This window comes from Spea bombifrons, chromosome 4 (assembly GCF_027358695.1).
Source record: "Spea bombifrons isolate aSpeBom1 chromosome 4, aSpeBom1.2.pri, whole genome shotgun sequence".
NCBI classification, from domain to species: Eukaryota; Metazoa; Chordata; class Amphibia; order Anura; family Pelobatidae; genus Spea; species Spea bombifrons.
In genome coordinates, this window is record NC_071090.1 from 20,415,443 (window position 1) to 20,430,230 (window position 14,788).

General features: G+C 38.1%; 1 protein-coding gene across 1 annotated transcript in view; it reads left to right on the plus strand.

The window, feature by feature from the left end:
- The first annotated feature begins 297 nt into the window (after nt 1–297).
- The window catches only part of SLC6A7 (solute carrier family 6 member 7), a 34,136-nt gene continuing 19,645 nt past the window's right edge, over nt 298–14,788 (plus strand). Inside the window, exons 1-8 of the mRNA XM_053464548.1 lie at nt 298–475; nt 6,659–6,842; nt 10,047–10,178; nt 11,478–11,712; nt 12,053–12,191; nt 12,538–12,672; nt 13,025–13,128; nt 14,095–14,219. Coding sequence (XP_053320523.1) covers nt 446–475; nt 6,659–6,842; nt 10,047–10,178; nt 11,478–11,712; nt 12,053–12,191; nt 12,538–12,672; nt 13,025–13,128; nt 14,095–14,219 — 1,084 coding nt within the window. The 5' untranslated portion in view covers nt 298–445. The remainder of the gene's footprint in view (nt 476–6,658; nt 6,843–10,046; nt 10,179–11,477; nt 11,713–12,052; nt 12,192–12,537; nt 12,673–13,024; nt 13,129–14,094; nt 14,220–14,788) is intronic.

The window sequence follows — 14,788 nt, forward strand, 5'->3', positions numbered from 1 at the left end:
CCTCTGTAAGCCTGTGATTGCCTTTGATTTTACATCTACATATGTAATTATGTTGTTCCTACTATTTCTGGCAGTGAATGTCTTTTTAGGGTGCATTAATGCGAATGCAATGATCCTTTTAAAAACTGAATACATGTGCATAGTGTGCTTCAGTCTTCAGTATAGGTCTGTGAATGATCAGACTCCCCCTATCCTTCTCTAGATGTGCCTGCTGCACAGGCCTCTTGTCTTATCACTATCCATCTGCCTGCATATTTTTAGTCTATTACAAGAGGGGTTAACATTACAAGCTCATCCCCATTCTGTGTCAGTCACCTGAATGTGAGAGAGACACAGAGAGAAAGAGAGAGAGAGCAAGGAACAAGAAACAGGAGCTGTTCTTTCAGGCAAGCTGCTCTCGCATCTCCAAGTGCCGGGGACAGAATCCGAAGGAGAGAGCAACAGGATGAAGAGGTACAAGGACCATCTGCAGCAGGTAGGGAAGAAACAGCTTCATCTGATCACAGGCATGAGCCCAAAGGGATGATCCTCTGTATTCAACTAATACACGTACAGATACATATATTCAGCCACACACCTCTTTATACATATGTGATATGCATGTATAAATGAACATATGACTGCAACACTGTATATTTATATATATATATATATATATATGTACCGTATATACGTATGGAAACTGGAAATCTAATGATGTCATAGGGGAAGAAAAAATATGAACTGATAGTTCTTTTTTTCGTGTAAAATCAGCAGAAATTGTATTGCCTATTGAGTGGTTAGTATACTTGACAGAGCGAACCTGTATTTGGGTTTGTTTAGGATTGTAAGATTGGGGATCTGCAGTAGACCGATAGTTGGTTTAACGCTCTCAGTAGGCTATGTCGCTCAGCCATCTGGTTTGAAAGAGTTAAAAAGCCAATTGACGCTATAATTCGCGAGCCAAATATCTACACATCCAATTACCAATGCATGGTTATTAAAATTCATGTGTGAAACTGTTCTGCATTGATTAGAATAAAAATGTAAGGAATATTATATGTTCATTTTACAGCCATTACTCTGATTTATGTATTCGTTAGGAAGCAATTTTGTGTGTCAGTCATGCATCCTCATGTGAGATATTTGTGCAATTTGAAGAGAATAGATTTTTTATGAATGTTTAGATTGGCTAACAATTTATAACATGGCAACAGGTAATTAAACATACATAATAGCAATAACAAAACCTATGGCTTGTTTTGGAAGTGAAACAGAAAGGGGGTTATTTCAGGTGTGTGAATGAACAACACATGATACTAACTAGCCATGTTCTTAAATGTGATTTAATCAACACACTAGTGTTAATCAACACACTAGTGAAATGTGAGCCTATGATACCAGCATAGGGGGCAAAACAAATAAAAGGTTTTTGTAAAAATAAAAAAATAATAATTAAAAAGGAAATTTGGTATTGTCTATTGTTCTGATTGTTGATTTCCTTTTTATTTATTTTACTCCTGCACAGTAATGTAGACCCTTGCAGTTTCTGTATTGCAAGGGGTCCCTGATTTATGCAGGACTCAAGGCTTCTTGATCTTGGCACTAATGACACAATCTTCTAAGGACTTCTGTTAATAGTAGAGGTGTTTATTAACACATTTATTTTAGTACAAAACTGGCATTTACTTGCTCTATAATATAGCCACGTAAGAGAGAGAATCAATTCCACACATGCGCAGTGGTAGGTTTTCATCCCTCTATGTTTTTTCTTTCTTTCCTTTACGCTCCTGATACTAATAGATACTGTAGGTAGGTAGCCAGCAACTTATTTTGGCCTAGGCCGAGAGATCCAGGGATGACAATCCCTCACCTCAAAACGAGGGGGAACATGTACCCTCTTGAATTATCAGGCTCCTTAGGGTGCAGCTGATCAATGGAGTGGTTACAAGGGAGATTCCTGATGTGCTGAGTTGGCACAGCCTCCATATACTGCTTTAAAAAGGTGCTGAGTACCATTAAGGCACAGAGTGCCCAGATATGACTTTATATCCTGGCACTCCATAGTGGGTAAGGCCTATGGTAGCGCCCAAAGTAAACACACCTCTGTGGCTAGATAGATAGATAGATGATATCTCATTCTAACTACATATACATTAGTATGTAGTTGGTCCTCCTTTTGCAGCTAAAACAGCTTCCACTCTTCATGGAAGGCTGTCTACAATGGGGATTTTTGCCCATTCATCCAGTAGAGCATTTGTGAGGTCAGGCACTGATGAGGACAAAAAGGTCTGGATCACAAACTCCATTCCAGATCATCCCAAAGGTGTTCGATGGGGTTGAGGTACGGGTCCGTCATGTCCTTCCACACCAAACTCATCTAACCATGTCTTTATGGACCTTGCTTTGTAAACTGAGGCACAGCCGTACCGAAATAAAAAAAAAGTCTTCCCCAAACTTTTCCCATAACGTTGTAAGCATTGCATTGTCCAAAATGTCTTGGAATGCTGAAGACCTAAGATTTATCTGCCATGCGCCTCAGCACTCAGTGACCCCTCTTCGTGGCTTGGAGTTGCGGCTGTTCCTAAACACTTCCACTTTCCAATAATACCATATGACCGCGGATGGGATTTTACAAACTGACTTATTGCAAAGGTGGCCTCCTATCACAGTACCACGCTTGAATTCTTCAGGACGACCCATTTGTTTCACACGTTTGTAAATGCAGACTGCATGGCTATGTGCTTGATTTTATACACCTGTGGCAATGGGTCTGATTGAAACACCTGAATTCAATAATTAAGAGGTGTGCCCCAAGTATGTCACTCCTAATCATACTTCCCGTCCCTCTACAAATCTGTTATAGTTCAAGCCTTGGGGTATTTGCATAGGATAGTAGATCTTCCAATTAGCACGGATGCTATTTTTTCTGTGTATCTGCTGTAATGTCCATATGAGTTGCTTGATGACATTTGGGTCAAAATAAAGCAAAATTTGCAATCTGGCTATTGCAGTAGCTAATCAGGGAAGCGTTGCTAATGCAAATGTGGAGAATATTTAAACCAGCGCTCTATCTCATTTTGATATCTTCCAATGACCCTGGGCGACTCTAATTTCCGATGACCTGAAAGGGAAAAAAAATGTTACCAAGATAGTGTTTAGGATTTCTGTTCATCAATGGTCCACTGGGTGTTTGCAGATGGCCACTCCAGGCCTGGTATAGCATAGTTAATCGGCCAGATTGTTTAACTAGAACTTGGGGATGTTTGTTTCAATTAGATATATACCCCAAATTTAATTGTAATATTCAGAACATATTGTGTAATATGTTTTTTATAATGGCACTGATTATGCTAAACACATTTTATGGCATTAATACACATTTTACATTTAGGCTTAATGGACCACTCGGGATGCAAAGTAATATTACAGACAGAAGTCTCCATCAGGGGGATGGGTATCAAGATGGGCCAAATGGTTCTTATCTACTGTCAAATTCTATGTTTCGATGTCTCCTAAAAACAAGGACCTCTGTTTTAGCATAGACCTAGACCTATTCCAAGAAAATTGATCACTTACCATTACAGATCATATTAAGGCACCCAGTAAATTTGGCACAGACTTATCTTTTAAAGGTTTATGAAAATATCATGACGAGTACTAAAAAAGAGACTACATGGGTAAAATGTTATCTCCCATTTGTACAACAGGAGGAGCTAAGTTAAAGCACTGATAACCTATATCATATGTTAGAACACAGCTTGAAGGATTAGCTCCGGGGATACATGTAAGCCATTCATTATCGAGTAATGGACTTGAAACCTTACTATGCCATTAAATGTGTTTAGTTATGTAAACAATTATAATTGTCTCAAACGGTCCTTTAACAGTTTCAGTGCCAGACGCAGAACATCAGAGAAAGGTGAAGAGGGACAGAGAGATTTGGTTCCCAAAGAAGTTTGTTAGGACAATTGTATATGACAATTTTACAATGAACAGTTTGAAGGGCTTTATTGGCCTATTTTCACATCGGTCAGCCATAACAGCTGAAAATGTTAATGCTGGTTCTGATGGAAAGGCGTGAGAACACAGTGCATCACAGTTTGTTGCGCATGGGGCATGCGTAGTCAGGATGCCCATGCTGAGCCCTGTCCACTGCTGAAAGCTCCTACAATGGGCACATGAGTATAAGAACTGGACCTCGGAGCAATGGAAGAGGGCGGCCTGGTCTGATAAACACGTTTTGTTTTACAGGGAAAAGAAAAAATGTCGGTGCGCTAAGCTAGTCACAGGCTCAAATAATACAAATGTATAATACGAGGCCTACCAAACAGGTGTAAGCATGCTGCAAAAAACAGTGTATTTTGTTTTTTGTATACGTTTTGTTTTACATCAAGTGGATGGCCGGGTACATGTACGCCGCTTACCTGGAGAACACATGGAGGCCCCACCTCGCAATTTACAGAAATTAAATGATCTGTTGCTAGCGTCTTGCTGCTAGATACCACAGTACATCTTCAGAGGTCTAGTGAGTCCATGCCTCGATGGGTCAGGGCAGACCAATGATGTAAAAGAGGGAAAGATTATTTGACCTTATTACCTTTCTCACTTTATTTTATTTGTAAAGCTGGAAGTCCCCCTGGCAGGTTGGGATTGACAAAGGTTTTTTTTTTGCAATAATTAAAAAAAATTTTTAAAGGAAAAGTAAACAAGGTGTGAGGATAATCTACTCAGTCCTGAGTAAAATGTCTTCATTTTAAAATGAATCTGGCACTTTGACAGGGGTGGTAATTTGCTGCACGAAGATAGATTTGTAGGGAAAGAGAAGAGTTTCTACATCTCTCTTTCGCCATGAATCTATCTGTATTATTCTGGCATCTCATGCGCTTCTGCAAAAAGTGAGAGCTACGGGGGAAGAAGCTGCGCCCAGAAGTTCTACCTTTTGCATAACTGCAGCAGGAGCAGAGTAATACTGCGGGGCAACCAGGAACATAGAGGGGTCACGTAACGCAAGGTTACATGACCCTGTGGTTAAATGCGAGACTGCTCACAGCTGGAGGGAAAGCAGCATTTAAGGTAAGGGGGTGAGTGAAAAAGTATGTAAGCATGCATGCATGTATGGATATAGATGTGTGTGTGTGAGAGCATGGATGTTAAGTGTGTATGAGCATGTATATATAATTGTTGTGCGAGTGATTTTGGTGGGCGTGTTTGTGGTGGTGGGAGGCATAATTTCATCCTCAAACCCGGACAGCACAATGTCTTAGGCCGGCCCTGCCGATAGCAGAAATAATCACTCTTTACTTGATGAGAACTATAGATACATTCAAACACTTCAAACCACCCACATCAAAGACCTCTCAACCAACCAGTTGTTCTATGGTCCTCTAAACACTGAGCTTCACCGACAGCATCCCAAACTCATCTTTGCTATAGATCTCCTTCTGGCCATAGACCACGGCTTCTCCTCCCCAGCATCCATAAAACGTTTCCTGATTATCCTCAACCCGAGCTGCTAACTCTTCCATTTGAAAATGTGGTACTGTTTGTCATTTAGACCATGGCAATGGGCATAGTTATGACAGACCCTTACAAAGGATTTTGAGGCAAGCAGTAGGGAATCATTTTAGATAAGATTTTGTTTCTCTACTATTTTGTTTGTGAAAATTTTATCAGGCTGGGGAGACGATTCATTTTTTAATGGGGACGAATCAAATGTGCCAAATAGGGCAGGAATTATGTTTTTGTGTCATCTAGCACAGATAAGTGTCCGGGTTTATTTTATACAGTTACACTGCTCGTACACACGTGTGTAACCAGCTGTTTGAAAATGTCTGTGTTTCCATGGAAACAGAGCAGCCGACACAGCTGTACCACAACCTGCTGTTAAAAAGGCAGCCTAACGATCAAAAAGAGGAAATAAGACAAGAGCAATTTTTTTCTCCTGGTGTCCCAGCTACAGCCTTCATTTCCTTAAACAGACATCAAAACACCCAGCGTTCATTAGCCACGAGGCCAGTTGTATTCTACAGGGTTTGTCTAGGGTATAATGCATTGTACAAAAACGCTAATTAACATAGTCTCAATAAAAGACCCCCCCCCCAGAATTTCCATAAAATATCAACAGCTGTAATTATTTATCATACACCCACAATTTTGTCTTCGGCAGTTTGTGTGCCATCATAATTATCCTGTGTATCACTTGTGGTTCAATTGACTTTTGAATTAAATTGCATGTCATGTTTTTGTTGATGTGACTCTCTTGTTTAGTGCTATGGAAACGGATTTGTTTGATTCTTAATAGAATAATTATAGGTAGTTGTTGACTCTGTTGTAACCTTGTGAGTGCCAGGAGGATGAGCACGCTCTGTAATGTTGTTCATGCCTCTACTCAAGGACTGGGACTACCAAAGACATTTATCCCACAATGGAAATATACACGTTAAGGGAACAATGATGCTCTTGAGTATTGTATGTTATAATTTTAAGTTGTTCCCACCAATGCTTACTTGTTAAAGCCTCAGTTTCTGGAATTAGTTTGCCTTTGGGTGATTTAGGCCTTTGTCAAGCTAGTTGCTGTGGGCCTTAGTGAAGTGCTTGGGTTCTGACCAACTTTTTGCTCTTCCTTAAAGATGGCTGCGAATATGCTTTTTTCCCATTGCTATTACTTTCCTTACAGCCGGTTACACCAGATCTGCTGATAAGCCCAAGTGATCGAGATGAGAATGAATTGGACATGGAATACCCAGAGGAGAGAGGGAACTGGACTGGAAAGTTGGATTTTCTGCTCTCCTGCATTGGATACTGTGTTGGCCTTGGAAATGTTTGGAGATTTCCATACAGAGCGTATACCAATGGAGGAGGTAAGTGACCCGCCATATCACTGACAGTACCTGTATAGACATTTTTTTTGTCAGGGCTTCAGGGATTTACACCCCAAGCTTAAAATCTACCAGTACCTAATTCAAATACTATAAAAGTATTTTTACATAAAATGCTTTACAGGCATGTGTAGGAAAATGGATAGTAAGTGGATGTTGTTTGAAGAGCTAATTGCTAAAACTATCATAAAGTTCATAAAATAAAATGAACTGGTCAAAGGTTTAGATGTAATGTTAGAAAGTATTTGTTTATGCAGCATAGGGGTTTTAGCGTGTTTCAGAGTTTCGGGAGCAGAGTGGGACCATTACGTGGGGTGCCAGATATGGTAGTGAATATTGTGGTCTTTAACCATTTATTCCTAGAATGCTGATCAATGTTGCAAAACAAACAACAAAACGATTGTCACAGTAAGATATGTTGCACCATTTACATTAGGTCAGGGAGGTATAATCAGAACATCAGCTGTGAAATCAGCTGTGGCTCACTAATATAATAAGTGAAAGTGTATTGGCATTTCTGTTGGATGATTATTATTGCAGAAACAAGTTCTGAGTTTATGATATAGATCTGGAGGTCGGTTTCCATGTAATTGTATCAATTCTTTATGTTAGCAGTTATTCAGTGTTGTTAGGAAATGATAGTCAGAATACACTGATCCGATAGAGATGGGGTGGGGGGTTCCCCAGGGAGGTTAAGTCTCTGGCACTACTTGTATAAGATGTATATGGCCAAACAATGCAGGCTCCAACTAATGATATGGAGGGGATGTTCTTTGGGACTAGCTGTATTTATCCTGTTCTGAAGGTGATCCCCTGTTGTGTTTCACATGGCTCAAGGCCTGTTGTTACTCTACTCAGACCTTACAGTTGTGTCTCCGCTGTTTTTGTGTACACTGGATCAAAGAGGATTTGCTGAGGGTTTTTGTTCAGCACCAGAGAGAAGTGTTGCTGTAGCAAGAGGATGAAGGGGAGTCCCTGGACCAAGATGGCCTCTGGCTGCAATTTTGCTCTTGCGAAGGTCGCAGCTGAGGCAGGCCTGCAGCCAATGAGCCAATGTCAATGGAGAGGCAGAGACCTGCAACCCAAAAGTGGTCGGCTAGCCTAGTGGTTAGGTATAGTGCCTCCCAAAAGAAAGGCTGCTTGTTCAATCCCCAGTAGGGCCTGACATGATGGTGGGTTAGCTGGAAAAAGGACAGCAGAGCTACAGATCATCATTGATTGCCTGTGGTTTGGAAGAGCTCTGCAAAATGCAGGCATCGCCATTCTGTCCTACCCCAGAAGTCTCCAATAGGTAGTTTTAATAAAGGAATTAGTTTATTTATACTAAAAGCTATTAAGAAAACAGTTTATAATTATTCTGTTTCCCTTCTATTGACTAAAAAATATATCCATCAAACAATTTCCATGTCCTTGTGACACACATTAGTTTTTGTATTTAGTCTGAAGGAAAAATCATAATAACTATGGTTCTTATTCCCTGAATACATAATTTATTACTAATGTGGTACAGGCACAGTGATATGATTATTAGGAAATTGCATCTACATGGAACTGATCTTAGATTCTACTCCAGGGGTGTAGAGTTTCGATAATGATTTTATTGCTATCCACTGTAATTTGTTTTACTATCTGTCAAATCATACTTGAATTCTGTCTCTGACTGTGTCATATTGTGTGCAAAACATGCAGGGATATGTGAATCAGATAGCAACAAGGCTATACACTTTAGTCACAAGTTATTGGTTTGTGAGATTTTTCTAGGCGATAATATACCTCAGTGGTAAACATTATTTTATATATCTTTACACCACATCAGGGCATCCACTAATTTCATATAATGATGCTGTCAGACATATGACAGGATTTTTTGCCTAAATAATTAGACAATTTAAGTTGATAAATCATAACATGACAATGAGCAGCCATCTTGGATCCTGGTGGAACTAAGTCTCTGATAACTAATTGGTAGCCAGTATTGAATGCTTTGCTTCTGATAAGGAAGTTCTGTCCACCATTGAATGAGTTGCATTTTCCTTTTAGCAAGACATTAAAATGACAGAAATGCATGGTACTAATGTCGCAATGTAATATTTATGTAATTTGCAACTTAATATTTAAAGAAAAGTAGCCTCCATCAAAGCCTTTATTGAAAGAATCTCCAGTCTGTGATTTTAAAGATTTAAATGTTACCACATTGGGGGTAATGCCACCCAACTAATGGTATCTAATCAGTATGCTGTCCTGAAAATCACTATAAGAAGATTCTCCTTATCACATCCTTACAAAGTATTCCTAAACCAACCAACAACAATAACTAAACAGAGATGGGATAAGTTATTGGAGAGAAATAATCAGTTAACAGAAAGTTAAGATGGCTGACCCAATTGAATATCGATACAGGGTACATTTGTAATTCACATTTTAATACATATGTATTTCTCGCTTTGCTCTGTAAATGCCACTACTTAGATTTTTTAAACATATAGAACTATGAAATATAGAATCTTGGAAAAATCAATAGATCTTGTTCTATTGCTAGGTACTAATGCTATGGACCTATGCCACCCAATACAATAAGCCTTGACTGTCCACCAGACAATGCTACAGTAGATGTGACTATGAGACAAATTCATATGCGTAACATGTAATTACTGGGCATAGGCAGTTTAATTTCAATTATGGCTCTAATTTTTCCTTATAGATTTCCAGATGATTGAATTAAACTCCTCACAGTTCTAAGCTTTCATTGGTACAATTACATTTTAAAATTATCATAGGTTTGTTTGTAGAAAACGCATAAATAGATGAGATAATTTCACACCAGTTATTGTATATCTGATGGTACAACCAGTGAAGCTTTTCTGTGTGCAAGAGTAATCAGGAAAACATACCAGGCATTAAATACCTCGTTGTGACATATGAAGTTGGTGGAGCAAAAGGGCTGTTGCAGTTGGGCCTTAGGTTTGGGAGACCCCACATGGGCAAACCTGGAGAATGGGAGCAACTTAGTTGTGCTAACAAACTATCTATTACAGGCAGATAGCTGGATAATGTATTATGTATCCTCATGCCGCTGTGCTGAAGTATAAACAAAGACAAGTTCCACAGCCTGTTAGTTAAGCCAAAAAGGCTTCCATAGTTACTATGTTATAATATTATCCCTGCTAAGTCTACTTCATGTTCCAGGGGCTTTCCTCATTCCATACTTCATCATGCTGGCGGTTTGTGGTATCCCTCTATTCTTCATGGAGCTGTCTCTCGGGCAGTTCTCGAGTCTTGGGCCACTGGCTGTGTGGAAGATAAGCCCACTTTTCAAAGGTAAGTGTGCTGCAGTAATAGTAGAAGGAACATTTTCTGTGACACATGTAATAAAATTTGTAATTAATTGGATGCAAGCACTAAAATAGTATATGTAACCATGAAAGTAAATACCAAAAAACTGTTAATAAACAAAAAGTAAAACATGCAAAAGAACACTATGTAAACTATTTAGATAATATTTGTATAGTACACATGTAAAGAAAAGACAATGACAAAAAATTTGTTCAACATTTTGGCCACCACCCTATCTGTTTTAGTTCCACAAGGAGCATCTAATGCATCATTCTAGAATGATGATCAAAGTTAAGTAAAAGGCTTTAAATTTGTATTACCAGACTATCAAATTTGGCCCGCTTCCAACTACACAATAATACAATTGATTAAGAAGAGCCTCTTATTGGTGCTCATAAGTCTGTTTTGTGTGTTAATGAGACTTATTCTGCTCTCATTTGTTTATATTATACACTAATTCATTGATAAGCAGTCTCATAATTGATCCATTCCTTCTATATACCCAGGAAAAAATTTCATGGAGAACAATATTAAGTATTGATTTGCACTTCACAAATATATTCAATTTCCAAATATATATATTAATCTCCATGAAAGAGAAATGCAATTTTCCAATTTAGTTATTCATAGGCACACATCTTGAGCAAAGGGCTGTGGTGAGACTCATGGTGGCAGGTCTTTTCACTAAACTGTCAGCAACTCACAAGAGTTGGACTAAAGCATCATTGTAAATGCACTCAATTATTCTTAACTCACAAAAACATTGACATGAAACAAGGTCTGACCCCCCCATGTGTGGTGGTTCAGGGTATAGTAACTTAAATATCATTAAATATCATTAAATATTATAAAACTCTCCAATCTTGTCCTGTTCCTGTACCTTTTGAGGTTTCAGTATGATTTTGCAACTTGCAGGTTAATGAATCCCTGATTTTCTTGCTTTTTTAATATGCATCAACTTCACTATCCTGTAGTAGAGTGTATGCTTGTAAATTTGTGCGTTGGAGTCAAACTAGTGAGTTTGCTCGTGAAAATTCGTATTTCCTCACCACATAACCGCATAGGTATTGGTAATGGATACTGATCTTTATACAACTGTAGACATTTCTAGACTATTTTTGATAATTGTACATGCTATAAATAGATATGTAATCATATATTCAATCTATATATTTATATTTTCATGCACAATGTAATAATTTCCAAAATGTCTTTAATTATACAAAGTTTGTAAAAAAAGAACATTTTGTGAACTTTTGTTGTATCTTCCTGTGTACTTCACAGGTGTTGGGATGGGAATGCTCCTAATTGTGGCCCTGGTGGCCATCTACTACAACATGATAATAGCCTATGTGCTATTCTACCTCTTCGCCTCTCTGACCAGCAGCCTACCCTGGGAGCACTGCGGCAACTGGTGGAACACTGAGCTCTGCCTGGACCACCATGTAATCCGGGCCAGCAACTCTGCGCTGCCAATCAACATGAGCAGCACAGTAAGCCCCAGCGAGGAGTACTGGAGGTGAGAGTGGTGGAGAGATAGGAGGTTCTGCCTGGAAATCTAGACCATGAATAATCATAGATATATCCCCTAATGGGAATCAGAGGATACTGTCTGTCTATCTATCAATCTATCTATCTATCTATCTATCTATCTATCTATCTATCTATCTATCTATCTATCTATCAACCATTGTGGATACCAATTGACATTGTTGGCAATGACATTTCAGTAAATGCCTAATATTACCAAATGATTCCACAAACCTTGTTGTGGCATGTTACTTTCCATTTTTTGATAGATCGATCTATCTACCTATGTATTTTGTTAATACTCATTACAGTGATCGCTTTTTTTACAGTCGCTATGTTCTTCACATACAAGGAAGCACTGGAATTGGAGATCCAGGACAGATTAGGTGGAAATTGTGTCTGTGTCTTCTCCTATCCTGGACCATTGTGTATCTCTGCATATTAAAGGGGGTAAAATCATCTGGCAAGGTAAGGATAATTTAAGTTTTTAATTTTCCAAAGTTTGTTAAGGACTGTAGTTGTAAAAACAGTACAAAACATCAACAAACAAATGCTACAAAATGAAATAATTGCCTCCTTTAACCTTAATGTCTAAGGGTTTTTTTATGCAGTGATCACTGTTTACACGTATGGGCTTGAGACAGTTTCTTCCTGATATTGCCTTGCAGTTGTCATCATGGTATCTGTGTGCATTTCCCTTCATTCCATTGCAATATGGCACAGAATATCTGGCACCTTACAGATAATACAAAATAGTACTAAATGTATTGCTGTGAACAGTGTGGAAGTTTGCTCATTCCTTTTCTTCTTGCAGGTTGTCTATTTTACAGCCACCTTTCCCTACCTAATTCTGGTCATGCTGTTAATTCGTGGAGCAACATTAGATGGTGCGTGGATAGGAATTAAGTTCTACCTTACCCCCCAGTTTGACCACCTTTTGTCTTCAAAGGTAAAAACATTGGTGTGATGGATAGATCCCATTTCATATAGCTAAATAAATAATGTACTTGTTGTGAGTGCGTTGGGAACAGATAGAATATCCCTTAGGGCTAAGTCAGTAAAGAAGTTAAGTTGCTTGAATATTTTTCTATGTATCTATAAATAAAGGATTAACTGCCTGTCCTGATTATTATCGCTAGTATTTCTTTTTTAATGAAGTAGGCAGGATTATAGTATCTATAGATATTTGAACTTAATATACAGTCCTGTAAATGAGAGACATTAAACCAATTAAACATTTTCCCAAGGTAGGATGTCTGTAATTCAGTGGTCTGGTTTTTATTTTATTGTCATTGATATAGGTGTGGATAGAGGCAGCCCTACAAATCTTTTACTCCCTTGGAGTCGGGTTTGGTGGTCTTCTCACGTTTGCCTCATATAACACATTCCATCAGAACATTTACAGGTAAGTGTGGTGTTATTCTCTGTAATATCAATGTATTATAGAGACTAATCCTGTCTGTCCAAAAATCTTATCTCAGCCTCTCTATCATAGCCTGGAGTTTCCCAGTATCCATCATTATACAGGACATCTATGTAAAATGTTCTGACCATACATGGGAACTTCCATAAGAATAAATTCTTTACTCTTTGGGGCTGTGCCTTCATGAAATGGCACATCCAGCCACCTCAAGGGATGAGTTATTCACATATTGGGGCAGGACTAGTCTCAGACACCCTTTAGTGGAAGTGAAGTAGGGGGGAAGTCATTGGGAGACCCAAGAAGGCAGAGGTTCACTGGATAGTTTCAGGTATGGTTGTGACATATGATATCACTTGTAGTATAGTTGAACATCTGGATCATTTACTAATGTGTTCCATCTGTACCAAGCTCTTTTAGAATCTGAAAAACACTCGAATTACAGAACATTACAGTTATTCATCGCTCAGTGATAGCAAAATGTCCCTACTGATCCTGAGAGTACCATCATGACTGGAACAGGTAGAACACTACAAAGCTCAGAGTTGCTTCACATTTAATGGAATTCCAGTGAATTTTAAAGCAAAAGTCAATGTAAAAGTTTACAGATATGTATTGATGAAGAAGGGAGGTAATACTTGCTCATCATTTTAAAAAATGCTTACAAAAAATCCCTAATTAATGTTTAATCAGGCAAATATAACTAAAGATATTTCTGTCTCAGGAGACGCAGTAATGTAGATTAAATGAATTGCAATATTATTTTTCAACAAATTCTCTAAGGTCTTTAACATTCAGAGTAATTTATTCCATTATGCAAAATATCCAATGTGCTCTTTACGCTAGTACATTAATAGATTTGCCTTCAGATAGCACCTGTGTGTTGACGTGGTGCTAAAATTATATAGTGCTGGTCGCTAATCTGGGCTTTTTTTTGTGTTGACATTACAGAGACACGTTCATTGTTACTCTTGGAAATGCCTTTACAAGTATAATAGCTGGATTTGCAATATTCTCAGTGTTGGGGTACATGTCTAAGGAACTTGGGGTCCCTGTTGATCAAGTTGCAAAAGCAGGTATTTATTTTTACTTTAACTTTTAATTTACAACAGTTTATTAATTGTACAACTTAACTAAGTCATTTTTATTTTGTTAATACAATGTGCATCTTGTTTACTATGCCTCTTTAAGATGATCTGTGTATAGCAATGATTAATTAAGGAGAAGCAATACCATCTTTTATCACATGCATCATGTTTTTATTTCTAAATTAAATAAAATAGTGTAGAGTATTTAGTCCAGTATCAGATGTCAAGAGTTTGGAAAATTGGCTTTAGGGAGATTGGTAGAAGGTATGGGGATGGAGAAGAGAAATTTACATACTGTATGTGTAGTGGTTATAACAAGTTTGCATGTTACAGCGTGGTATATTATGTATATATAATATATATATTATATATTATAACCTGATGGAATATATGGTATATTATGGTATATATAATATATGTATTATATATTATAACCTGATGGAATCGCATGTGGTATTTTTTAGTCCAAATTAGACTTGTATATTTCATTAATTTGTACGAATATCTGAAAACGAGGAGAAACCCGAAAGAAACAAACGAAGAAGAAGCAGAGAACG